The sequence below is a fragment of the Trachurus trachurus genome (assembly GCF_905171665.1).
Source record: "Trachurus trachurus genome assembly, chromosome: 23".
In the NCBI taxonomy this organism is placed as follows: domain Eukaryota; kingdom Metazoa; phylum Chordata; class Actinopteri; order Carangiformes; family Carangidae; genus Trachurus; species Trachurus trachurus.
The window spans coordinates 13,857,124-13,884,517 of record NC_139912.1 but is presented as its reverse complement, the minus strand read 5'-3'; the positions used below and the strand labels follow the sequence as shown (position 1 = coordinate 13,884,517).

At 42.3% G+C, this 27,394-nt stretch overlaps 1 protein-coding gene across 1 annotated transcript; it reads right to left on the bottom strand.

The window, feature by feature from the left end:
* Positions 1-413: 413 nt before the first annotated feature.
* On the bottom strand, positions 414-25,830 carry lrrc17 (leucine rich repeat containing 17). The gene is made up of 5 exons (XM_083999052.1): positions 25,543-25,830; positions 16,299-16,679; positions 14,226-14,712; positions 4,016-4,171; positions 414-1,356 (listed from the first exon to the last, which is right to left on the bottom strand). Exons 2-5 carry the CDS (start codon positions 16,569-16,571, stop codon positions 920-922), a joined length of 1,353 nt encoding a protein of 450 aa, XP_083855178.1. The 5' UTR covers positions 16,572-16,679; positions 25,543-25,830; the 3' UTR covers positions 414-919.
* Between the last annotated feature and the right edge of the window lie 1,564 nt (positions 25,831-27,394).

Here is a 27,394-nt window from a genome sequence, read left to right as displayed (position 1 = left end):
TAATCAGTCAAGACGATTATTCAAGACAATTTCCCAAAATTAAGAAAAAAAACATCACTTTATCTGGGTTCATGCAATGTTTTAATCTCCTTTGATTATTTGGATGCCAAACGGAGCAAAGGCTCGGCAGTGACAGACTCAAAGTTTCCATGGTCATTACTGTTCTGCGGTCTGATAACATCCCAATTTGGTATGTTTTACCTATGATTAGCTAACTTTCAAATCCCTCTTCAAACCAGTGAGTCACTGATGCCATACAGTACATCTGTTTCCCATCGTATGGTGGCCAACTGGTGGCCCTGTAGATCAACACGTTCACCTACCTGCCTTTTGTCTTCCACCACGTCTCATCACTTAGTAAAACACATTTTCAGAAAAAATAAACCCAATTTTATTTTCAAAGACAGGTAGACAATATCATACATCAATTAATACAAAAAGGATCAAGAAAGAAAGAGGAAGAAGAAAAGAAGTTTATCCTGAACTCAAAATCAAATTGCTGAAGTAGAAAAAAACAGAGAGCACCTGCCGTTCACCAACTGAGAGACGTTTTTGTTGGGGTTATTAGATCTGATAGAGACTGGACTGAGATTGTTCTGCAAAAAGATCAAATAAAAGCTTCTCATTATTCCCTAACTGTATTGTTTAAAGGTAAACTTAGCAATATGACATTGTAACTAAAGTTAATGGTCTGTCCACACAAAATAGAAAATGTTTAAAAAGACGACTTGAGCCCTAATACTGGTTCTGATCTGATCCCAAATTTGTACTACTACTTATCACATGTTTATTTGAACATTGAATCAATGAGTCCACCTTTAGTAATCCATTCATTAGCCTGTCAACAGACAACCTTTTGGCTTCTTGTATAAATTCATCTCCACACCAAACCACTCCAGTCCACTGATCCACCTCCAATCTAACTCAGCCGGATGATCTCAAACTTGTTGGGCTTCTTCTCTTTCAGGGGCCGGGGCAGAGGCTCACCCTGCCCCTCACCCGTCTCCCCCACTTCCTGCGCATCATTATCAGACCCCCCTTGTCCTCCCTGTCCCATATCCATCCCTGTTTGTTTATCCTTGGGACATTCCCCGTTGTAGGTCTTGACGTAATCCTCAACACGCCAGCCCCTGAACTCCTGCGGCTCGGAGCAGATCAGGCCGGTATAAGCGACGCCGGGGTGGTGCTTAAGCCAGTAGATCAGGTAGTGGATGTTGTAGTCGCAGATCCATGGGTTGTTGCCCAGCGAGAGCTTCCGTAGGAAGTAGAGGTCCTCCAGTACACCGTACTGGAAGTAATGGAGGCTATTGTTGGACAGGTCGAGTTCACGGAGGTACAGCAGGCCTGCAAATGCAGCTGCAAGGGGGAGAAAAGTAGAACAAAATGAGGTGCCATCAGGTACATTTTTTTAGCCTTCCAAAGAAAGCACAACAAGCTGCGCTATTATCACCTAATAAAGTTGTCCTGTTTAACATACTAAACAGCCCCGTATTTACACACCCAGCAGACACAAAGTAACATTAGCATTCATCTAGAGTTGTGTTCCTGCTCCCAGTGAATGAAAGGCCACTCATCTGTTTCTTTGTTTACTTTTTTTTCGGTCTCCTCAAGGGGATAAGTCTGACTCTTTAACAGCTACATACTTAACTTTCTTTACAGGCTAGTTGCTAATTTTGAAAACATACAGTGGGATTTAACAGAATAAAGTGACCTCATTTGTCATCATTTTGATAATCAGACAAATTGTGTCATATAGAGCTCTCCTTATATGGATGCAAATTCAGCTGGGCCTTAAGATCATCAAAATTTAATCAACCTAAGTTAACAAGGTGACTGTTGACGTCCTTAATAGGTTCCAGACATTATAGGCAGTCTGTGTTTCTGTGTTTGTGTTTGCACATACATGCCTGTGTGTGTGTATGCGTGTATGTGTGTGTGTGTGTGTGTGTTTGAGTGGGAGTAATGGGACAGTGGAGACTGTTTCACGCTGTCCACTAGCCTTGGGCCCAGCTTTGATCTTTACAGAGCGGAAGAGAGGAGGGGAGGAGAATATGGGAGGAGGAAGAAAGAAAAGAAGTAGAGAAGGAGGAGGAGGAAGATGAGAGCGCCCAGTTCACATAGAGGTAGACAACTGTGGTGAAAATAAGGACATTGCTGAGAGGGACACCAGGGACTGAGATCCTTCCAGTGTCCATTTAAGCTATTATTTCATCATTCAACCCAGAAGATGACACAGATGAGGCTGATTCTCCCAGTTCAGCCGTTGTTTATTAGCACTGACCCACTATGACTACAAGAATTTCAAAGTGGTTTTCTTGAATGGTATTTTCCTGAGCCTATGGTTGGACTAGAGCCAGCATGAGATACTGTCTGATCACAGTCTTGCCACCTTGTGAGCTCTTTCCTTTTCGTCAGCCTTCAGTGCTAAACTATCCCACGGTGGGGGTTATGGTTTTTGATCCAGACATTATAGAAAGCAAAGAAATGTTTTGGGCCATTACCCAAAATGCCAAACTATTACTTTAATGACCATGGTTCCCTTAGTGAGTTGATGACACGTCAGTTCTTCCATGACTGTTCTTTCCATCTGTTTCTTCAAACCATCCTTTGAGACCACTGTCAATGTTTTTGTCACGGAATGAATGCAAGCAAAGTGAGTAATCTCCAAGTATTTGAATCAGCACTCCCACCTCGATCGCAGATTCATACACAGCGCCAACTGGGCAAACACTTTGAACCCTGTCGTTAACTTCTCCTGCTTTTACTTATACTGTACATGTGTTAAATTTCTTGGAGCCGACAAAGAAACAGAGAGAATGACCTGAAAACATGAGCCCAGTTCTAGTTAATCTATCATCTGTCGGAGGTGACAAGTTAAGGTTTTCCCTCTCACCCCTTAGGGCTTGTCCCAAGTCTCCAAAACAAATAAACACAATTTTAAAGTCTCAAGTCACCATGACTACAGATATGACTGTTGCATAAGTCACACTGTTACATGCTCTTTCTTTGTTTCTTCACTTACTAAAGGGAAAAATACTGAGAAAGTTTTTCTGCGGAGTTTGGAGTTCCGGATAGGTGGAGTCCCCATAATTCCTAAAATGTCAAGTTATTATAGTCACAGGAATGTGCACAATTACACTGTACTTCCATGTAACTCTAAATTGAACTTCATTGTTGTCCTGCCTAGAAAAACCACAACAATCTGGCCAACACCGCCAATGAGAGACTGCTGCGAAGAAAAACAACTACATCTACAGTTTTAATAAGAATCCTGGTGTGCAAGAGACTTTGTGTTGCCTTTTCATTCATGTTTCTGTCTGGTCATCATCCACATAAAACTTCTAAATAAACAACCTCATGAAAATGATTATAATCCTTTTTTTTATTTTTACTGAATAAAACAAATTTAGAAGGAGCAGAAATTATTGAAACCATGTGTTGGCTATCAGAAGCTCTCATAATAACTTTCAGTTTCTAAAATTCCCAGGAGCTTCAGACACACTGGGACGAGCTATAGTACATTGCAACATGTGCTCCAGGGTAATGAATAAAACTACAAGCTTTTGTGAAGGATTTTCCTTCTGGGCGGGAAGGCATGAGCCCAAACATCATTAGTCTGGAGAAAGTAATGAGTCTGCTTTTTTTTTTTTAGTGCTATGCTTGTTCTGCTGTTGCTGAGGCATGATGGAAAAAACTAAAACTGATTGTTCAGATGTGAAATTCAGATGTAAAATCCCAAGATAAGAGAAAAAAATGTACAAAACATGTATTTTTGTACTCATGTTATTATAATCAACTCAGATTTATCTTGGGTTTTTGACCTCGAGGTTGGGAACCACCAGACCCAAATGGAAATACAGCAGAAGGTTAAATACTGTTAAAAACAGCAGTTTAACGTTTTGATGATTATCTTGTTCCTGTTATGTGACTTTAACAAATACCAGCCAATCAGAAAGAAGTATCTCCAAGAGTCCAGTGTTCTCAAGTGTGTGTGAGGGTGATGTTGTGGCTTTACCTGTGTCTATACGTTGCAGGCTGTTGCCACTAAGGTTGAGCAGCTTGAGGTCTTTGGACAACAGGAACTGTTTGGGCCTGAGATGTTTGATATTGTTGCTGGACAGATCCATCTTCACTATGTCAGATGGCAGGTCGGACGGGATGCGATTCAAATCTGTGGAGGGAGAAGCACAGACAAACATACGGTCTTCAGTTCTGAGTGTGGGAGAGAAAACGTACCATCCTATCCTTTAAAGGCACAAAGGTTTACTTAACTTATAAAAGGATTGGATTTCATATAGACACATTGAATTAACTCCAGGTATTTAAACCTATCAACAAATAGACATGAGTGTGTCTTTATTTGCTGCATTATGAAGGGTTGAGGCAGATGTAAAGAGTGCACAGTCCCAGAATCAACAGGAAAGCTGCAAATCCAATCTGTCTGCATCTTTATACATTTTCAAGATGTTGTGTGGGTTGAGAGCAACTTTTCAGCATTTCCAAGATGGAGGTGAGTGTGACAGCATCGACTCTAATGTATGAAACAGTGATTCCCCACGTATTCCCCTCTCAACAGCAGATTCTCTCTGGAGTTTTGCATCAGTCCCACACTAAAGTACACTTTACAATTGAAATTGCAACTTCCCCCAAAAAAGTTGGGACCGTTTTAATGAAGATTTATCACTGCAAACACATGTTGTCCTAAAGATAAAAACAAAAGAGCTGAAGCTTCAATGTCTTGATATGCGGAGCTTCTCCACAGACAATAAATAGATCCAGACATGTTGAGATCGTTATTGCTCAAATTCTTTTTTGGGGATTTTCAGTTGTCACATCAAAGTGTTTTGGAGTGAAAACACGGTTTTTGAATGATGGTATAGCTCAGTAGGTGGTCTCTGCAACCTGTATCATCGAAATGCACATGATTTTTCTTCTGAAGTAGTTTGCAAAATGGTTGCAGATGACAGGAAATGGAAGTGTGTCCTGGCAGCATATACTGATTGAGACATAATCAAACAGTCTATACGTTGACGTCGAACAATGGCTTTAAGTTGTGTACAGTAGGTGTGTGGTTGAGCGTTCATCCATACATGCATGTGTGCTAGTTTCCTGTATGTATTTATTTACACAGAAAAACGCTTATGGACATTTTTATAGTGCAGATGTTGCAGTCTTTATGCAGACACTTTACTGCGACAGATGTTGGAGCCAGTTATCATGAAGACATGTTGCCATAAATCACCAACTGAGAAAACATAATTACGCAGACAGACTCACACACACGCTACATACATCGCCGATACATTTGGGAAATGTATTATTATTATTGTTCAGTGATAGCTGATGAAGTGTGCTGCAGGCAGAAGCTGAAACCTAACCCCCGAACCCTTACACAGGAACAGACTTTGGAGACTGTTGCGCTCCATATTGCAAGCCTTCAGTCCTCTGCAGTGAGAACTTTCTTCTGTGAAGTCCAAAGGGAATCCCACCCTGCCTTAGGTGTACATGTGTCTGCAACTTTGTCCAAGCAGATTTTCATTCGAGGCAAAGCTGGGAAAAAATGCTGGCACAAACATCACACTCAAATTCCCAGGCTTCCTTTTGAGAAATCATGACAGACTTCAATTTTTTATTTTCTTTTTTTTGAGCCAAAAAACAACATCTCCGGCCAAGAGAGATACATCTGTGGTCTGTGGTGTGTTTTACAGACGAATGCTGATAATATCCTGTGTCTTCAACAGAGACAGTGGGACTGTTAAAACAGGATAAGTGTCTATAGTATGTGTCCTCTGGGTAAATAAGGAAGAAGCCGTTATCTTGTTCATTAGCTTGATTTGCAATGTGCTCAGTTGCTTCCTTGGGCTAAATGTTTCGACTCAGATGTTTTATCAGGGTTATCTTGTTATTTTTAATAGAGCAAATCTTTTAGATAAAGTGTTAAGCTCTTTCCTACTTCAACATCTGCTGTGTGTCCCTACAGAGTGCACTGCTGAATGAAGAAGAAGCGTGCAGAAAGAGCAAGAGAGAGAGAGAGTGAGAGTGAACATGTCAGGAAAAGTGAGAGTCATTCAGTCATCACTGGTCTTGGACTGGTTTTTTTTTTTTATCTGAATCTGCTGGAGTCATTAGTTTGGAGCGCATTTGAACATCTGTCCCTCTTGGATTTTTCTGTCAAAACAAAAATGCTTTGTGCTTCATTACTACCTCAATTTAATCCAGACCATTAGCTCTTACATTTTTGGTGGATTTCATCATTTATTCTTTGCAGTCTAAAGCACCTGATTCACCTCAAAATGCCAGGCTAGTTGTATTTGCTGCAGTAACTGAGCCACTCAGTTGCTAAAGCTTCCTATGGAGGTCCATTTATACTTAAAACACATGAAGGCGATGCATTAGTGTAACATATGGATGTCACAGTGCAGTAACATTAACATAGTTTAAATAGAGTGATTTAGTACTGCAGCTGTGCGGGGCATTCATGTGAATGTGTCTACAGTATATTTCCCACTCCTTAGGATATGGGTTAGTACTACTGATGATGTATGTGAACACATACGTTCAGAGTTAGGAAAAAAAGTCATTAGTCTGGTTGTTTTTCCTCCTTTCTCCTACCATTTATTCCATGAAATGTCTTCCAGTGGTGCTATCATTTATTCTGATTTTAGCAAAAAGCTGAAATATACACTCCATCTGCAAGTATATTTCATTAGAGCCAGCATACTGGATCAGTCTGGACCAGGTGGAGTTGTGTGTTTTGTACTGTTTGGACAGTAGAGAAGGAAGCAGTTAATTCTGATTTTTACAGTGTTGACATGATTACTCTGGGGTCAGCTGCTGCGTAGTGCAGTGAATTTTGTGGTTTGGAGTCAGACCCACTCCCCACACTTGACAGGAGGAGTCGTGTCAAGCGTTTTCGTAACCATTTTAGGCACTACATGAGCTGCATGGTGGCAAATAGGCAGCTATGGCTTTATATTAATATTTAACATGGACCTATATCAGTTTAACCATATTTCACATGAGGTTACTTGCATGTAAGACAAGAGGTATAATGGTTTTCAAAGAAGGACAGAAGGGTGTACAGTATATTTATGGGTGAGAATATCCTATATACATATGTTGAAGGAAAAGGACATGGTTGGGATCTACAAGATAAGTTCAATAATCTGTCTAGTTCCTGTGAGTTTGCAGACTCTGAATTTTGCATGTGAGTTATGTTTAGGCTTTATGGTTTATGTAGGCTAATATACATAAATCTCTGTCATCATTCCCGCAGAAGATATAGAGGCAGAGGTAAAGCCTTTTCTAAACATGCTGACATCTTTGTATATGTGATATCACTATTACAGTATTACAGCGACATGCACTCCCTCATGCTGATGGTCAACGGAGTTTAACGGAGCTACACTAAAAGAGAATGCAGTTTCCTGCATGGTGCTATAACTCATTGTGAAAGTGGATATATAGGCTACTGTATGTACAGTACCTAAGCAAATTAGCAGCTTAGCTTTGACTGAAGGATTTGAAATATCACAATCACAAAAATCACAAATCCCAACCCCCTAACCCTAAGGATCAAGGTACATTTATTAGATAAATAAACAGTGATCATTAAGTTGCTACATTTGACGACAGAGCCAGGTGTTTCCCCCCTTGCTTCCAGAAGAAACATCTCCTGGATGCACTGGGACGCATCATCAGTGTTGTTTCCTGGGGTCATAGGGTGTTTCGGGTCTCGCAACAGACACCCTCGGCCAGGCGACCCAGCCGGGGGTGATCGACTTGCATCCCAGTAGCATCCCACGGATCAACCCTCTTAATCCACAGCCACCTTGTGACTTTCTCTGTGGTTTCACTAGCAGACTGGACGGCCCTCTTCTTGCAAAGCCTCTGTAGTCGACTTACAGGCTCGTAGAATGTCCTCCAACCCCTGCCTCTGCACTCCTACACCAGTTCCTGGTACTTCTCCAGTTTCCTCTCGTTGGCTTCCTCGATCCGCTCTTCCCAGGGCGCGAAGTTCCAACATGATCAGATGTTATGAAGCCTCAGATGTTTTTATCATGTCTGGTTGGAGGGATGTTGATGCGATGTGCTGGGGGGAACCCCAGCTGTTTTCCCAGGTCAACCTGCAGCTGCCAATCGGGGGCTGTGTGGAGGAGGCCTGTTGTTGTCTGTGGCTGTACCCCAAGGTTTCTCTCCAATCTTGATGAAGGGGACCGTCTTTGGAGCATAATGGTGTTTGCTGGTGCCAGGGGCGGAGTGGCCATCGGGAGGACCGGGAGATTTCCCGGTCGGCCGGCGGCCAATAAACCCAAGTGAGCCGGCCCGCAAGCTGCTCTGCGTGGCCGTGTGGTGATCATGAGTTAAAAATAACTATATTCACAAGTCCCCACGATAATCTCCAAGCTCTACCTCTATACTACCTTAAAAGTCCACCCTTTATTTATACCCCTTCATGTCTCTCTACCTCTCACTCATGGTTGCGATAGTGAATCAGACTCTCATCAATCCAGCCTACTAAATGATTTTTGTTTAGCCTCCTATCTTTATATAATTATTTTTACTTCAATGTTACAAAACCTCCATGACCACAAAATATAAAATAACCAGCAATTTAATTAGTTTGTTTGTTCTTAAAGTAATGTAGAATGGTGCAAAGCCTCATGGGAAATGCGTCAGCCTGTCACTGTGAAAGTTATCATTAAACTAGCGGCTGCGGCTAAAAACAGAACGACTCACGGAAGCCAACCAGCAAACCTTATCAGTCCTGCCCGTGTGTTACGTTATCTATAAGTTATATTAATTTAACAAGACAACAAAGTCCGTGCTTTACTGTAAGTGGGCCAGGGGGCGGCGGTACGCGGACCGTGCTACCGTTACGAGCCGGAACCTCTCACATCACAGCAGCAGCCTGCTCTGTCGTCTCCTTGGGCACCGAAGCATGTTGGTGAGTAGGACAAGACCCGAAACGAAACCGTGGCGTTTGCAGCGCGCTGTCAGTAAAATCAATTTGTAGAGTAGTTGAGAAGGGGGAAATAAAGGAGTAAACATGACTGGATGTAATGTTATGGTCAGCAGTGTTAAGTAGGCTAAATCTGCTTGGGAGGCACTAATTGCAGCTCTTTCACATTCTGTATTTCTGTAATTTCTTTCTTCTTTTTTTTTAGCTAGATAAAAGTAACAATGTGTTAAAATCATGGATGTATTGGTTAAAATGCACCAGAATATGGGAAATGGTGTAGCCTTTACAAAAAAAAGTATGTGGGAGGACCCCCAGACCCCCAATTAAGTTGTTTCACCCACATTTTTTTTTTTTTTTGCTTCTGGCACTCATATATTTTGCCATATGGAATGACACATAGCTCTGTTTGAGCGGTGAGCGGTACAGAAATATGTAAATGGTGTGTGTGTGTGTGTGTGGGGGGGGGGGGGGGGGGGGGGGGGTTTGGGCCGATGGTGGGCCGGTGCGGTCAGAATTTTCCCGGTAGATTTTGGTGCCCCACTCCGCCCCTGGCTGGTGCTGATGGCTGAGGCTCCTCGCAGCAATTGCTTTGATCACCTGGTTGTGGCGCCAGCGATAGCGGCCATCAGCCAGGGCCTTTGGACAGCTGCTGAGGAGGTGTTCTAAGGAAACTCTTCCAGAGCAAAGTGCCTTCCACTACTTCCACTACTAAGATAAGCTGAGCACTCAGCCCCATTGAAAATGAGGGTCTCCTTCAATGGGTCCTGAGTTATAAATAAAGGTTTAAAGTAAAGTAAGCTAAGCTAATCAGCTGTTAGCGGTATTATCCTGCCTAACTCCTGCCAAGAAAGTGATTAAAGGTTCGATCTGTTCTTTACAAAGGTGTTTTCACAAGCACCTTTATACTTGTTAATACAAACAAATATAAAAGTGCAAAAGAAAAAAATGTTTTTTGCACGCAAATTTTAGTCAGCCCACCCTGATGAATAAATAACAGAGCCACTAAAATGTATACTTAATCAATGTTTTGTCATCCAACTTAAATAGCCTGCATCTAAATACCAATCACTTGGCTTGACAGTAGAGACAACCACCTAGCATAATAACTGGGTTCAGTGGAAAGTCTCAGTAACTCAGAGCCTGTTCCCAAGGTACTTCAGTGACCTCTTTGCCTCGGACTGAAATATCTCTTTGGAAAAGTCTCAGTACAATTTCTAGAGAAGAAGAGAAGACACAAACCACTGCCGGAAAACTTCTTGGCGTCTGCAGCCTAATCCTCCTGTTATAGAGAGTGATGTTTGATACTGTATTTTACTCTTTTTCATTCATGCTCTCTACTTCTGCCTCTTGCTCAAATGACATTATGGCAGATAGATGTTTTCTGCTGACTAACTGCCCACCGTCTGTCCGCTGAGACGTCCAGGGAGAAAGCCTGACATAATATCATGGATGTCGGTGTGTGTGTGTGTGTGTGTGTGTGTGTGTGTGTGTGTGTGTGTGTGTGTGTGTGTGTGTGTGTGTGTGTGTGTGTGTGTGTGTGTGTGTGTGTGTGTGTGTGTGTGTGTGTGTGTGTGTGTGTGTGTGTGTGTGTGTGTGTGTGTGCCTGGGCAGCAGCCAACTCACCATATACAGAACATGAGTCACTTTTCAGCTGCCTGCTCAAAATGGCCTGAAGTTTATATGGAGGATTTGTGGTACTTCTGAAACCTGTGATTTCTTGACCTTATGAGCACAGCCTTGAAAGCCAAGTCTTAAACTAGGCCATAACAAAACCACCCTGTAGCTGGGTTTCTGGGCAACACAATGTGGAGAAATTTTACACTAAAATATCTCGTAGAATGAGGGGGTCTTTATTTAGTTATTCTATGAACATTAACATTACATTTTCTTTAAACTCGCTAACGATACCGTTTTAGAATATTAAGATTCCCTTTTTTTGTAACTCTTCATGAGCCAATGTCACTTCTTTTCATGTCACCTTAATTATGCTCATATATGGCACTGCACTGAGCAATGGTGGAAGTACCATCACTCAGTCAGTCAGAGAAATTCACAATTATAAGCTTCACTATGAGAACCAATCCAGGATAAATACAATTTAAGGGTTGAACGATGTCTCCGTTGGACATAGGGGACTTACACAGAAGTAATTTGAAGGCATATTTTGATACTACCACAAACTCCTAAATCCACATTCCATCCTTGAGAAACAGAGCCTCAAGACCTCCCTATTAACTCTGACCACTCTGTATCACACTGATCTCCAGTGAGCATGATGTGGAGCCTGAAATCTGCTGTGGTTCACCTCAGAGTAGCAGTCCTTAAACCAGAAGAAGGGAGACATGGAGACTGGGGAGAAAAACAAGAGGGAAGAGATCAACAAGAAGAAAGTATAGGCTTCATGGACCGAGACAGTATGTTTCCATTCTGCTTTGGTTTTTCTCTTCCTTGCTGCCTGTTTGCTTTTCATTCCCATGAAAGAAAACCATGTTCCACATTTGTTCCACTTCCTGACACTTTACCCTCTCCCCAATTTTTTCAGTTAAGCATTGTATTTTAGATTACTGTCAGTCTGACATTTAATTAGTTAGAATAGCTGTATCTGGCTGAAAATTAAAATTGAAAGCTGTCACGACTGCAGCTGCGTGTTCCTGCAAACCTTGAGCACCTGCACTGGGACTCAGCTTGATAGAGGCCCTGAAGATCTAGGTTCAACAGCATGTCAATTGGTTTTGGTCATTTCATTCTGTCCAGATTTGTTTGCAGGGAATTCACTCTACTCCACTTTCTTCTTCACAGCTTTGTCACGTGTCATTAAAACATTGCTTCATTGTGTAAATTCTCCACAGGGCACCTTCAAAAACAATATTAGTCATGTTAAACTGTAGCCATAGTTTTATGAGCTTTATTATTTTAGTTTAAATTGTGTTCACAGTATTAAATTCCCCATTAAAATTGTGCAAAATCAAATCATTGCCACAACATCACAAACTACTAGACTTTTTCCAACAGGAGTACAGTTTGAACTGAATTTAATGAGAACTTGGAAGCAACACGGTACAGACATATTGCACAGGGGGCTTAAGGTGCGTGTCAGTAACGGGCAGACAGAAAATAAATGTTTTGTGAGACCCTAATCAGTTGCTTTCTCTTGTGGGATGGAAAGGTAATTTATTTTGGAGCATGGCAAGAACAATAACGCACTCATTCTTGTGATGTCAGAGAGGCAGGGGGTCTTGAGAAATATCTAGCAACAAGAGTCAACCTAAAGATGTTTTTGATTATATAATCATTAGTTGGCTAAGAGTTCTTTAGGCCATGTCATACTACAGGATACCAAACTCTGCTCGCATCTGTAAGTGTTTTAGATCATTGAACTGACAGAGGGAGCTGGAGAAAGCATAATGTGAAATTATTACCATAATCCACCTATGATCAGATTTCACTGTGACTGACAGCTAACACAACCAATGCAGCTAAGGAAAACAGTAATGCTGGAAATTCATCGCAGTGAAAACAACGAAATTAAAGACACTAATCTTCAACTGGTATCGCTTTACAGTAGAACTACATGGGTGTTCTCGTAAATGAAAAGTGCAGAATGCCATGCTCAGCAGCTGTAATAAATTAAGCAACAATCACACGTCAACACACCACACAATTGCTTTCATGGCGAGGCATGGTTTCGTACAGGCAGCAGGATGGAGAGAGTTATTATCGGATGACGTGGAGAGATGGATGAGAGAAGCAGCCTGTGAGCAAAACAGAGAAACCTTAGAGTGCTTCAGATAAAGAATCGATTCAAAAGTCCTACAGTAGAAAAAAAAATAATTAGGAAAATATGCGAAAAGCTTCCTCGAGCATTTGCACAACACAGATGCTGCCTTGTGTGGCTTTGGCTTGTCGATTCTCTGTGAAAGATGGCTTTCTCTGAAGAGCATTTAGCTCTTCCATTTATAGATGCATTCAAGTTCCTCATGTAAATCTGGGAGCTCATTTCTTGATCATGCACACAGGCAATCTTTCAGTGTTGGGTGTTGAGAGCAGATGCATTTCAGAGGAATTGTTCTTTTAGTTCTTTTGAAGAGTACAAAGGGATAAAGAGGGGGATGAGAGGGAGAAGATGAGAGAGCAATGGAAGTATAAAGAGCCCACATAAAAGCAAGGACGCGTGAACTCAGCAACATTCAGGAATTGTCATCTCTGCCTCTTTTGAATTGCAACAGCGAAACAAAAGACCAAATGTTTATGGAGCCCCGGAGATCTTACACTATGGTAGCAGCCTGGAAGTGGCATTTTACACAGAGAAAACCAGATGTGAAAACCGGAGGAGCTGAAAAACAGTTGGAGAAACCTTTGCCCTCCTTCATCTTCTCCCTTTCTTCTGACTAGTGCCTGTTTTCTGCAGAATTCTATGCTGAGTCAGTGATAAAACAAAACTAAAAACACAACCAGATTGAGATGCTGGTGGTTGTCCTTGTCTCCTAAGATCTGTTGGAGAACACAAATCTGCAAAACATCAGTCAATGTATGATTCAAATTAGAATGAAACACAATAGAAGTCGGAGGAGTGTGCAACAGACCACACAGGATCGCAACGCTGCTAAACAAAAGTGCCTGTGTGAGGAGAAAGTTGTCCTCACATATAGGCCTATATTTCACCTTGGAACCAAAAGACACCATGTGCCACTTTGAAAGGAGAAAACAGAAGACCGCAAAGCCTGCTCCTAAGTGGTTCAGACGCTCCATGTGGCAAACTTAATGAAGAAACATAAATCTGCTTACTCAGCTTGGTCGTACCCAAAACACTGCACAGCGAGAGAAATTCTCATGGCCAATTTCACTGTATATGCAAGCCTAAGTCACAACCGATGAGCGCTGTGCAAGCCTAACAATTGCACCTTTTATACAAGACGTTCCACTGCCAGGGCAGTCAGTTTGTTACTTCTGTCAAACATTGTGGTCGTCAAATAAATAGCACACCGTGAGCCAATCCCTGTGGACATAATAGCTACTGGACTAAAGACTAAAAACATTTTCTGCACCAGATTCCATAGCAGTTCATCCAATAGTTCAGATACTGCTTGAGATATTCCACTAAAGCCAAAAGTGTCAGTAAAGTCAGAGGGGTCCAACCTCTGGTAACCACGAATGTCTGTACAAAATTTCACAGCAATCCATCAAATATCATATTTCAGCCTTGACCAAAGCATGGCCTACTACTGCATTAACAGTGAACTACTAGAAGTTGAGATTCTCTCACCTTTACTGCTGCAGTCCAGCAGAGGTTTAGGGAACATGTAGGTGTGGCACATAGATGTGGCCTCAGGCTTCACTTGGATCGGTGGAGGCCTTGGTTGTCCGCCCGGTCCCGGCCTGCCGCCCTCCGGGTCCACACACAGCGAGTCCACGTTCAGCTTCTTCAGCTTCTGGCCCGTCAGTGAATGAGGCTCTGCGCACTTGGCGAAGTTGCCCAAGTTGCGGCTGCTGGGTACCTGCAACTTCCTGACCAGGCTGTCCAGTGAGCACTGGCAGCTCCAGGGGTTGTCGTAGAGACGGAGGTAGGTGAGGCGGGGCAGAGGGAGCAGGATTTCCTCGGAGGCCGTTCTCAGTCCGTTGTGCTGGAGGAGCAGCGTGGTGAGCTGGGAGAGGCCGTTGAACGCTCCATCCTCCACCATGGAGATGTCGTTCTGCTGGAGGTCCAGGCTCTTCAGTTGGGTGAACTGGGAGAACATGTTGTCCCTCAAAACCTAAACAGAGAGACGTGGACTGTTGGTTTTTGTGGTTTTGTTGCAATTTTGTGTTTTGTCTTTGCTGTAATAACAGGAAAAGTCGGGTTAACATTAAATACTTGTCCTCCAAAACTAACACTGAATTGATCCCACCAATAACTCTCTGTACCCAAAACCTCACACAGCCTGTTCCTCTGAGTCACAGAGCTCCAACGCTGTCCAACAACTGTCACTGAGCTACAATGTTGCACTGGCAAACATACTGCTTTTTTATGATGAATATGGGGACTATATTTTGAATTGACTACTGTCCTGTTTGAAAACACTGTGCATCAAATGTGTATTAGTCCACAGCTTAAAACATCTTAAATCACTAACTCTTGCTGAAACGACAGGGTCTGGCTGGTCTATAAAAAATTTTAATCAATTTTTAACCCATAGAGAAACATAATTGAGAAACATAATGGATGACATTATGTTCCTACATCAAGATGATGTTGTCATACTGTATATTGACACAATGATATGTATCTATACATGTCATATTGATTGATATGCATACATATATTACATCTGTGTTAGTGTAGGTGTTTTTCAATTTTGTTTTTACTTTGTGGGTCAAAGTCAGCACACTAACAATTAAAAACATTCTGGTTGTGTGAGTAGTCCATTCTTTGATTCAATGGTTCTTTCAGTATTCAGCTAATGGAGTGAACTAAATAGTGGCTTCCAGTGATGAAAGGCTATCTTAACTACTGAGTGGATTTCTGAGGTAATTACCGTGCAATCAGCATGCTATCTGGCCAGCATGAATAGCTTTTAGTGAAAACAAACATTGTTGTAACAATTCTAATATTTAGCTCTTTAGCTCTTAAGTACGCCACTCTGTTCTCCAGCTGGTGGCCAACTTTGTCTGCCAGCTGTTTGCTGTCCTGCAAGTCGTCTGAGTTGAATTTTCTTTCTTTTTTTAATGCTTTGTGAAACTGAGATGAACTGATGTTTCTCATCTGTCACAATAAGCTGTCACATTATACATAGTCATTTTACCTGTTGGTTCTATACAGGTATGCATATATTGCAGCTTTAAGTACACTTTACAAATAGTCTCAAAACATTTTGCCAAGCTAAAAACAGAACCAAACCCTCTTGGTTCATTCTTTCCCTCACTACTCATTTATTCGGAGTGAGAGTAAAATTTAATTAAGCTAATTTTTTACGGGTTTGATCAGTGTTTAGAACTCATTTGTCCTCATTCGCTGGCAAAGCATTTGGCTTCGTTCCTGTCGACACCTGTGACACACATCCTGTGTGTGCACTCAGACATGCAGAGACCTACACACACACACACACACACAAGTGGTGGAAAAGTGTTTCTTTGATCTCAGGACCAAATGAATGGTGCACAGATGCTCGTGGTATCAACAACCTGGCTGGGTTTATGTGTAGAGTAAGAAGCCTGAGACACTAACTGTTATATAAAACGCCACTCGACATTCTCAGAATCTGTTAAACCGTTAGCAGCGTCTTATATCCAACTGTGGCAGGTGGTCTGCGTCTCATCTCTTCTTATTTACACTATGCAAGTGCAAACTGTTTGTTTGTACCTGAATCTTATTTCTTGCCAGCAACAGGTGGTGAATGTCTTTAGGCCAGTCCGGCATAACGTTGGTGAGCTGCCGGTCCTGACAGTCCAGGTACTTCTCCCCTGCCTCCATGTATTCCTTACACTCGTGAGTTTGGCGCCTCATGACCCCCGCCCTGCCTCTGCCTCGCACGCGGCCCCTGGCGCCCCTCTCCGCGGCCCCCGACCGAGGGCCTCTCCGGGGCTCGGCTGACCGGAGGAGCAGGAAGAGGAGAAGGGCGGCGAGGAGACGCATGATGGGAGACAAGAGAGGAGGAAGGGAGGCCTCTTGGTAATCAGGTCGACCTTGGGAGGTTGTTGTGGGATGATTTTGATGTGACAGGACACGGGGAGCCGGTCACAGCTGTGTGTGAAAAGAAAAACAAAGGAAAAACAGAAACGGCCATGAGCAAAGCACAAACTCTAGCATACCTTTGAAGCTCTGAGGTTCATCCCTGTTCAGTCTAATAAGGACAATCCCTTTCACTGAACGGTTAAAAGGTAAACAAATGTGAAAATTGGTCAGCAATAGAAATGATGCACATTTAAACCATAAAAATAACATTTGGAAAAGAAGGAGTTATCAGCGATTCAGCGAATCAGCATCACTTTACAACTGAATCTTGTTTGCATGAGGAGATGTGCTGACAACTGAAATGGAAACACTGCACATGTTGAAAGAGTTAGTGGAGAGGTAGAGGGAGAGGAAAGAGGCGAGCACAGGGAGGAGGAAACAGGAAAAGGAGGCTTTGAGGGAAAGAAAGGCAGACATTTGTTACATGTTAACATCTTAGGGGTTAAAACGTGGATGTAGTAAAGCGCTGTTTTCTTTCTGGGGTTTTTTCAAAGAACCAGACACAGACGTTTCTCTCCGCCTGTCTCCTGGCCATCTTTCTAAACACGCCTTATACCTTTCTTTCTCCTGATCTTATTACTGTACACGTTCCATCCCTCGTTGTCTCTTCTTCCTCTCTTCACATGTTGCCAATTCTCTCTTGCGCTCTCCTTGTTAAATGGCAGCATTGATTACTTCTTCTTAAACATGCATCCACCTGCAGGTTGTTTACATTTGAGTGTGTATGTTTGCAGAAAAAAACACACATCTGAAATGTGAAGTACTGTATTTAACATTCAGGGTTGCCTTAATCCACATGTGTTTTGGTTTTGATTTAAACTTGTCCTGACCTCACCCATAGCCTGATATCACTTTGGTTGAGACACAGTCAAAGTTTGGGTATGTGATCTCACCCAGAAACAATGCTGCTCATAACCTCCTAGTTGTTTCCTTTTTGTGCTAAAATAACTACTCACTGGTTGAATACATCCTCTGGTTATATGAAAATATCTTTTAAGATGTTGCAGCCATATATGTTTACAATATATTAAATCAATGATATATTTAATGTATGTATGCTATATGTTCATGTAACATATGTCTACAATACAAGCAAACATAAGCCTGTATAAACATAAAGTAGCCTATTTGCATGGGCTAGTCATTATCAATATATGGAATATTCCTAATAGGTTCCCTTATGATTTTTAGAAATGTATTTTTTTTATTGTATAGCCTACATACAAACTCAATGCATGACAATAAATTGAATTGAATTGAATTGAATTGAATTTATACAAGTGTCATAATATATTGCATAATTGTGTGGGAGTCACTACCTGGCTATGCTATCCTGATTTACTATGCTTGTCTTGCCAGTTGTACAGCCAAACTGTGAAACTATCATTTGCCACAAATATGAAAAGTTCAAGACTGGAAATATTAAAATTTATAACATGATAATGATGGGGATTGACTTTTTGTGCTGCACAACCACTTGTTCTGGACTCCCTGCTCCTGCTTTTTTGAATATGTGTGTGTGCGTGGGTGTGTGTGCGCGACGTTGTATGGTAAAATAAGTGAGTCAAGGGTCCCTTGTGTGATCAGAGGCAAAAAGGCAAGACCCACAGCTCTGCCAAGAAACAGTGCACACTCACATAGACACACACATGTGCACACAGACTCATTCCAACTGTACCAAACCGCAGCCCCCTTACAGTCTCCCAGTCTCTCACACAGTGGAACAAGCCTGTCAATGCAGATGGTGCTGTTCCATTGTGAATAACAGACTGGGCATGTTAGCGAGCGACAGACAGAAACAGCTGAGAATGTATCTTTCCAGCCCATTGAGTGCTCCTCAACTGTCCAGACTATCAATCTGCACCAACGAAGCAAACACAAAACTTTGATTCCCTCCACTGCAGTAATATACTTTTCTTGAGCTGTTCACTAGTAGAGACTGAAGGTACAGGTCCTTTAGACCTCCGTCTGTCAGTGTGTGCACTACTGTGTCTGTCTTTCCTCTATATATTTTCATGTGTTTGTCTGTTCATATGCTTGAGTTCTGCACATCAACTGCTAACACATGTTCTCATGTCTGGGTTTCATGATTACACAGATGATGAGAGACACGTTCTGACTCATGCCAGGCCAAACGGACAGACTAGACTAGACTGAGGTGGAAACCATGGAGAGGTGTCTTGAGCAGACCCAGACCTGTCCTCCCAGGTTATGTCACTTGGTCTGGTACAGGTGATTGATCTACACCACTGTGATCCAGCTGTACCAATAGCCCTGTGCACATCAGCGGGCAAAGCATTAATATGACTAGAATTATAGATTCAGTTCAGAGAAAACACACTCTCTAGAGCAGAGTGGCCACATCCTCCAAAAATACGCATAATGTAGAAAATATTAGGGATGTACTGGTGACAAATTAAAGGAAAAACTAACTGCCTCCACAAAGTCTTTTGGCATAGACTCCCCAAGTTTCTGGACCTACACTGAAGGATGAACATCATTCTTCCAAAAGACGTTCCCCCGTGTGGTGGTTTAATTATTGTCTTTGGGAGCGCTGCTCTGAACTCTCTCACAGGTGCTTCTAGGCTGAGATTTGGTCACAGTGAAGGATGTAGCACACTCTATGACCTCCTTCATTACAATCAAAGATTGAGTAAATTAAGGGGGATGATCACTGTTTTATTTAAGGCCTATTTGAGGTTTTAGGTTACTGCTAAAACAAGTCAATGACTCCACTTCCCCTGATGATTGATGAAATCAGTAGGGCCAGTGCTGGTTCTTCTGAGATCTTTTCCACATCACTGAGCAGGAAAAGTTCAGCTCCTATTAAAAAGCTACAGCCACGGTCAGCCTGTAGTATCCAAACACACATTCCAGCTGAGACCAAAACATACCCTGCTCGGCCAAAACCCATCCCTGTGGTTCACCTCATGTCCGTACCAGCCTGAATTAGCCCCTCCAGTCTAGTATTATTTCCCAACCCAGCTAACTCTGGTCAGTCCAACTCAAAGCAGTCTTGAAGAATAGCTGTCTCTCTCTATAAACATCCAGCATGTTTGAGTCTGATATTTCCTCAGGGGCACTGCTCTAAATACTTTTGGTATTGCTGCCACTGTCTGTCATCTGCTCTGAACCAAGTTTGGTCTGGACATGATGTGGCAGCAGCATCATGTCTCATTTTGGACACTGGAAAAACAAGGCTGTTCGAAGGATCTGGCTTTTTTGTTGTAGGTGAGTTACAGATGATGAATAGCCTACATGTCCAGGATAAATGTTAGAAAACCACAGCAAGTGTTGTGGTTGTTATTCTTAACTTTATAAGTCCTCTTTGGCCCGTTTGAATTGTTTTGTTTTGTTTTCTTTTTGGCCCCAATGGCTCTGAGGATCGGCTGTCAGTTGACTGGTCTAGCCTACTATTTTGGTCCAGACTGAAATATCTCAGCAAGTATGTCTTTCCATAAAATCCACCCATGCCCCTATTGGGGACCTTCATTTTTCATCTTACACCCATCCAAACTTATCACAACATGAGACCACACCAAACATAGTAGGCTATCTTCATACAGTAACTAAAATGTTTGCATTGCAATTGTGAGCCTGTAACATTAGCATTTAGCTAAAAGTACTGTGACACCTACAGTAGCCGAAGCCTCACAGTGCAGTTACGTAACATCTTGGTTTAAAACTGTAATTTATCTTTGTATAAACACCATGAGGTTTCTGTTAGCTGTCATACATCTAGCCAGCGCCATCATTTCAAAGTCAGAGATTAGCTCATTGCTTACAAGACATAGGATATTATTACATTTTTATTGAATGAACACCAAGTGAAACAGACTCTAAAACAGTTAAACAGATCATCCCATGAATCATAACCTTTATGTGGTGCCACGTGAGGCTGACATTTTAAATAGTTTACTGTAGCTCCTGCATGCTAACAAGAACATAGCTTAACCTCCTGTTAACAGAAATGTTATTGGGTGCTAGACCTAATTATTAGACATTTTATTTTTTCGTTTCCATGCCCAGCTCAATTTTCAATACTTTTCACATTTCAACCACATGAGGTGTTTACAGGGTGACCACAATCAGTCAGCACTGCCAGCAAAGCCAGGAGAATAGTTCCAACACTGTGTTAGTGCAATTGTGTCATCAATTGTGATAAACCCCAGTTACCAAACAGACACTTTACTGTATTGTGCTTGAAACTTGCTGAGCAAATGGAAAAATCATTTGGTAGATTGCCTGAAATCTTTCGAATGGTTTTTCAAACCAAAACAATTTAATGAGTCAGTTTTTTCGACAAGGAAGGGACAGCAAGTACTCAGCACCAACGTGCTCTCAATCAAAACAAACCACTGAATAAATGCTTTAGTCTGTGTGGAATTTGTTTTGGTAATAGGAAGTGTAGACTTAAAACTCAGACTCCAACTGAATATTGTATTTCTTTTTGCTCACACTTGGTGCACAATATGTTGTAATCTGATGTGAGACAGTCAGAGATCAACCAAAGTGACTCACTTACAAAGGCACACCATATATACATTATAACCCAAACCAAAGAACCGGAGGTCAAAGGGCAAATGTGTGAATGAAATACATACAAAATACCTAACAGTATATTCCTGCAGGTAAACAAATGGGAGGAACACATACTGCAGGCACCGATGCAGGGACATTGAATGGAGATACAAACACAGAAGACACACACACACTGAGCCAGTATGTGTCTGTGTATGTCTTCTCCACTGTCTGTGGGTTCAGATGGGCCATTTGGCTCCAGCAGACCGGAGGAAACACAGCTTCGACCATCATCCTGTACCACCTACGTCAGGAAGAGGGGGTGAGAAAAGAAGAAGAAGAAGAAGACTGAAAAAGAAAGAAAAAGATTGAAAAAGAAAGAAAAAGACTGAGATTAAGAGAAATCCAGATGCAAGCAACCTGCAAATTTGAAAACCATTCCCAAGTAATGTTTCAGCAAAAGGAAACCACAGGGGAGGGAAAGAAAGTGAAACACAGAATGGAGAAGAAAACCAGGCTCAGGACAAGATTAATGTCAGAAGTTGAAGTTGCATGGGAGAGAAAGTATCATGATGTCAGCTAAAGGGAAATTCCTCCTGGCACAGAAGGGAGACAGATTTGTTTGGTTTCAGGTGACACAGCTCTGTTTCTGTTAATCGAAGAACATAATAAGCTCTGAGGAATAAAGGCAACAGTACAGTGGACCAATACAGTAGAGTCTGTGAAAATTTGAATGTGAATTCTTCTCTGTTTCATCCAGTCATGAAAATTAAACATCCTTTATGTAAAGTTTTGGCTCCGACTGGGCCAAGGCTCAATCCAGTGGCAAGACATGAATCCCCAATTTTTTCCCACCACTGCAGGGACATTACATAATCAGCCTAAAACATACAATATGTTTTCCTGGCTTACAATGTACTGTACACATCAATATGGGGGGGAAAAAAAACACTTAAAAGGCACCACACACTTGACTTGCAGAATGAGGAATAACCAAGATCTACCTATAAAATTTTCTCCACACCTATCCATGTCAACGCCACTCTCACCCACAAAGCCCCGAAGCTGTACAGTCTCTTCCTGCACTACCAGCCCACAGAGGCTCTTCACGCTCCAATAACACTGGACGGGCCGCAGGGGATGGAAAGAGTTCAGACCTCCAGAGGAAACACAGTGCAGAAACACAAGGGCCACTGTGTTACAGAGAGAAAAGTGAGAACAAGCAGGGGAGGCTGCAAAAACAAGAACGAGCCCCTTTCTCCTGAGCTGCTAATAGAAGAATGTAAAACATTCAACCCCAAGCTGCATGCATCGAAATGTGTAGGGAAGAAGGCAGTAAGTCAGTCAGTCAGTCAGTTGTTGCAGAAAAACCAGACGACAGAGTTGAAACAAGGAGCTTATAGGCGAGTTTTCTCTGGCAGCTGTCCTCCCAGTAAGCTGACCTTACTTTGTTTCCCTTGGGCTGAGTTTCCTTTGTGTATGAGTGTGTCTGTGTGAGTATGTGTGTATCCAAAGGTAACAGCCCAACCATGAAGCTAAGAGACTAAAAAGGATGTAAGGAAAAAATGATGGCACGGACCTACGAGAAAGAGGAGGAAAAAAGTCAAACCGTAAACCTTTAATCTGACACCAGAGGATGAGACAGTGACAGACATATACTGTGTATGTAGAGAGCAAGCACTAGAGAGAGGGAGAGAGAGAGAGAGCCCTTACACATCCCTGAGAGCCTAATTGAAACCAGAGAAGTTCATTTCGAGAGGGAACAGAGAGAACAGGAAAAGAAAAAGTGTAGAAACAGAAAATGACAGTTTGTGTGGGTTTTTTATGGGCAGTGTGAGAGGTGATGAACTCACGAAAAACAAACTTCTGAAAGGAGGTGTTCAATGGAAACTGTGGCTTAACTGTGTGCCTTTGTGGTTGCTCCTTCATAGTGGGCTTATTCCCATGAGAATGTGTTTTCACCTACTCCCCAGAGGCCAAACAAACCACAGGAATAGCAGCTGCACGCCCTGAAAGGGGTCAGTGTCTCATGTGTACGCATCTGTGCGTTCGTGCAACTCCTCTGTCTGCTCAGCTGATCTTATCAGGCTTTGGTGTGGTCTCTCCCCACGGTTTCTGGGCTGCATCCAATCATGTTCTATGAAATGATAAGCTCCATCATAAAGCCCTGGAAAAACGGGATTACTGCAAGGCTGAAATGTGTCAGTTGTATAGAACAATTAAGAGCTGGAGGAACTGTTTATTTTAATCTTATGCAATATAGTACTGCATTTAATTATCCATTCTCGCCTGTACTGTAACCAGGCCCGGCTCTAGCCATTTTGGTGCCCTAGGCGAGATTACTCCCAGGCGCCCCCCCCAACAATGAGTAGTAGTTTAGTAATGTTGTAACAAATTATATTATTACTTTTTAATAGGTATTGCTTTGCATTTAAATTAACGTGGGATTATTTTTTGTATTAAGAAATAATAGTACCAACTAGTTATAAAAATAGTGAAAGTTACACTTTTTTTTCTTTCCCATTTGTGGCGCTGGCGCCCCCTGGATGGACGGCGCCCTTAGCATTTGCCTATACGGCCTATGCCACGGGCCGGCCCTGACTGTAACTATCCATCTTGAGTGTCTGCTTCACTAGATTCAGGGAGTTAAAAAACCGTCATGAGGTGTTTAACACACAGTGCTTTCCCCTGGCAACCAGTACCAGTCACACACACACACACACACACACACACACACACACACACACACACACACACACACACACACACACACACACACACACACACACACACACACAGAATTCTTCCACCTCTTACTACAAAGTGTTCCACTTAACTTAACTGGGGCTGCAGCTGAAACAGCAGAAATCTAAATAAGAGGGTCTCTCTCAGTTTGTAATCAGAGTAAACCTGCAAGACAAGCTTTTTCTCTCTCTCTCTCTCTCTCTCTTTTCTTATTTTTTTGGTCGGAACAAGATTCCAGAGTAAAACCACACGTTGCTCCCTCTCCTCACTGCATGAGGCTGGAATTTTACCGAAACTTACACAGGGGCATGTAACTCCCCATGTGGATGTACGCACAGCTGTAGACACACATGCATATGGACTCCAGAAAGTTTATTGTAGAAACAGTTGTGCGATAAATGTCGCCGCCTAATCCCACCCTCACTCTCCAAATTTTGAAAATCATATCCATCTGACAAAATCACACAAGTAACACCTAAATCTCTCAATCCTATTTCTTTTTTTAACAACACATAAGAGGCTAAGTATTCAGTGAGCATGAGTCATGTAGTGGGCACAGCTATCCAGAGTTTCTTACTGTCCAAAGAGGGTCCAAGTGGGTAAATTAACCCCTCACTCTGTCAGAAGTGCTGTTCTTGACTCTCCCTACTGAGGTACACAGGAGGACTCCCTCATCATGGCAGTGCTCAGTGCTTTTAAATTATAGTGCACCGGACCTCCACTCAGTTACATGACACAAGCATTAAAGCAGCATCTAAAAATAGAAACAAGCCCAATTCAGAGGGGAAATCAAGATTAATGAGGGGTTGCACTGACCCTCTGTAAACTTGGCACAAGTTGAGCAACTTCACATTGGAGTTTCATAATAGAAAGAAAGAGTTGACTTCAGCAATTCTTCCCCATTATGCGGCTCAAATGTAATGAACACAGCAAATTCATTGTTTTTTACTTCCATAAAGTATAATCCAACTGAGATATTGCATGATGTGCAAACATGCTTCCTCCACTCTGAGAAACTCAGCTTTATCCATTCATATCTCCTCTTCTTTGTGAGTCTTTGTGTTTGTGCAGACACTTCAATGGATGTTTCATAATGGACACATGTTCAACTTTTCTGTTTCCAGCAGCCTTACTGACTTCACAAAATCAGAAAAATGCATCGTAAGTGTTCAGCATGGCCACATTGCATTCATTCTTTGTCTATGAATTCAGTATCATTGCATGGGTCCAGTGTCTGAGGAACAAAGGAAAAGCCTGAGAGAAAAGGAAAGTCACACTTCTGGGGGAAATCTTTAAAAAGAAAAGATGAATTAAAGAGGCAGAGATCATCCTTGAGTTGGTTTTATTATGCATTATGCAACAATGTAAGAATTTCAGATCATGATTAAAATAAGATGCTGTGTTTTTTTTTCACTACCCTTCATGGAATCAGTTTTTATCACTAAGAGCTAAACTCTGGTGCCAAACTGTAGTTGCCAAAAAAGTCTTTCTGACTATGCAATGTTGTACTATCACTAGAATTGGGGGATTTGCTGTTGCCTTCAGATGCAGAAACTTTTGCAGATAGACACATGTGGTGGTACAATGTGAAGGTTTCAGTCCTTACCTGTGCAGGGAGAGAATCTGGCTCAGGCTCGTCCACTAGGACCTGCAGATCTCCGGTTGGTCCCGCGTCCCCGGCTCCTAATCCTGTCATGAGAGCTGCGTCCAAGCCAAGAAAATCCTGCCTGGCTGCCTGTAAACTTAGAGCCTGGAGTGAGGGACGAACGACTGGCTGCTTCTCCACTCTCTCTCTCTCTCTCTCTCTCTCTCTCTCTCTCTCTCTTTCTCTCTCTCTCTTACTCACTCTCACTCACTCTCTTACTGTTCTCCCACTCAGCTGGATCGCACTGAGAGTGTGAAGAGAGAGACAGAGAGAGAGAGAGAGCCTGTGAGAAAAAAAAAACTCAAAAGGAGCTACAAAGCTGTGTCTGGTTTAGCATTACACACACACATACACACACACACACATGTGGGAGGGCTGCAACCTCGCACTGGTCCCCCTCTGCTGAACCAATGGACTTCCTCGAGGAGATTCCTGCTAATTGGCCTGATGGACTCAAACAGTATTTGGGTGGCATAGAGGTAAAAACCCTCGCCCACTAACAGCGCAACACTCATGTGGTTTTTCTCTGTTGTGTCATACTCCCTGCAGAAAAAGGGGGAGAGCCTCGAGGAGGTTAATTGGAGCAGGTTTGTTCCAAAGTAGCCTGGGTCCACTTCCAACATCTGCCTTTGATCGTTGTTTTGTTATTAGGCCTTGGATTGCCTTTTATTTCTACCCTGCTACTTTTCAACAATGCTTGCAGTGTGGTGTTTCACTGTCAGCCAGTTCACAAAAATATCTCAACTGTTGTATAAATCACCCTTAACTTTTGAGATTCACAATCCCTTTCAAAATGAGTGGAAATGTTCACCATCCTTGTTTTATCCTGAATTGATCCTGATCCTGACAAAATCATGATTTAGCGAGATGCTGGCGAGCCACAGAGCTGCTAACCATTGTTTTTCAGACACAGATTATTTTGTCATTTCTTATGTGTCATCATTCTTTGACTTTTCTATGGTAGCTTGGATCAGGGGGCCTCTTTTGAGGTAAATCCTGTGAAATTACTTTGCACTGCAGTACATATATTCACTTAAGATTCCCACAGTGGCTGGACATTCCTTACCACTTGTTACTAACATGAACCAGTTGTCCACTCTGACACAAAACAGCTCCCACAGGAATAGTTTTGTTGACTACTAAAGGGCATTCTGTGTAATTTTATGTTGCCAGAGGACAGTGATCGTGATAATCAACATACTGCTGCCTGCTCCCTCTTCCCTCTCCTCTCTCCACTTCTTTCCTCTGCATCAACACAGAGAGAAATAGCTCCATATTAGGACCACCTTTCTGCACCGTCTTAAATGGATTGTTTACTGCCAAACACTTGAGGGCACTTACACCAGAACAAGTGTTTTCAGAGGGCAGGAGGAGCTGAGATGGAGATCTAGGGAGTTTTTCTGTAAAGGCTATTAAACAGTCAGCCCGTCTGTTTAGCAGCAGACAGTAGACATACACCGATTTCACACCACCCACTCACAAACATGCAAACACCTACCGTGTGCACATGTCAATACTCAAACCTGCACCAGTGTGTGTTCCTGCATGTGTGAGTGTTACCTTGTTAAAATGCTTCAAGCACATTCTTTAAAGAATCAAATTGACCTTTGAACCCCTTGTTGTTATTAGACACTTTTACAGCCTCTGTGTATCGTTTAAATGTCTAAATAAGTCTTTGGAAGCAAAATGTGTCAACCATTTATCCAGGCCAGGCAGATTCATTTCAGTCACATTCATACTTTCTTCTTCTAAAAACCCCAAATATTTACAAAATAACATCAAAAAAAGACAAAGCAGTCTCTACAAGCTGCCG

Bases quoted from the DNA above. Each gene is read 5' to 3' on its own strand.
- lrrc17 (XM_083999052.1), bottom strand. From the start codon at position 16,571: ATGCGTCTCCTCGCCGCCCTTCTCCTCTTCCTGCTCCTCCGGTCAGCC. The intron at 14,713-16,298 runs GTACAAACAAAC...CTCTCTGTTTAG, and splicing joins TGGCAAGAAATAAGATTCAG to GTTTTGAGGGACAACATGTT. The intron at 4,172-14,225 runs GTGAGAGAATCT...CTCCCTCCACAG, and splicing joins GCTGGACTGCAGCAGTAAAG to ATTTGAATCGCATCCCGTCC.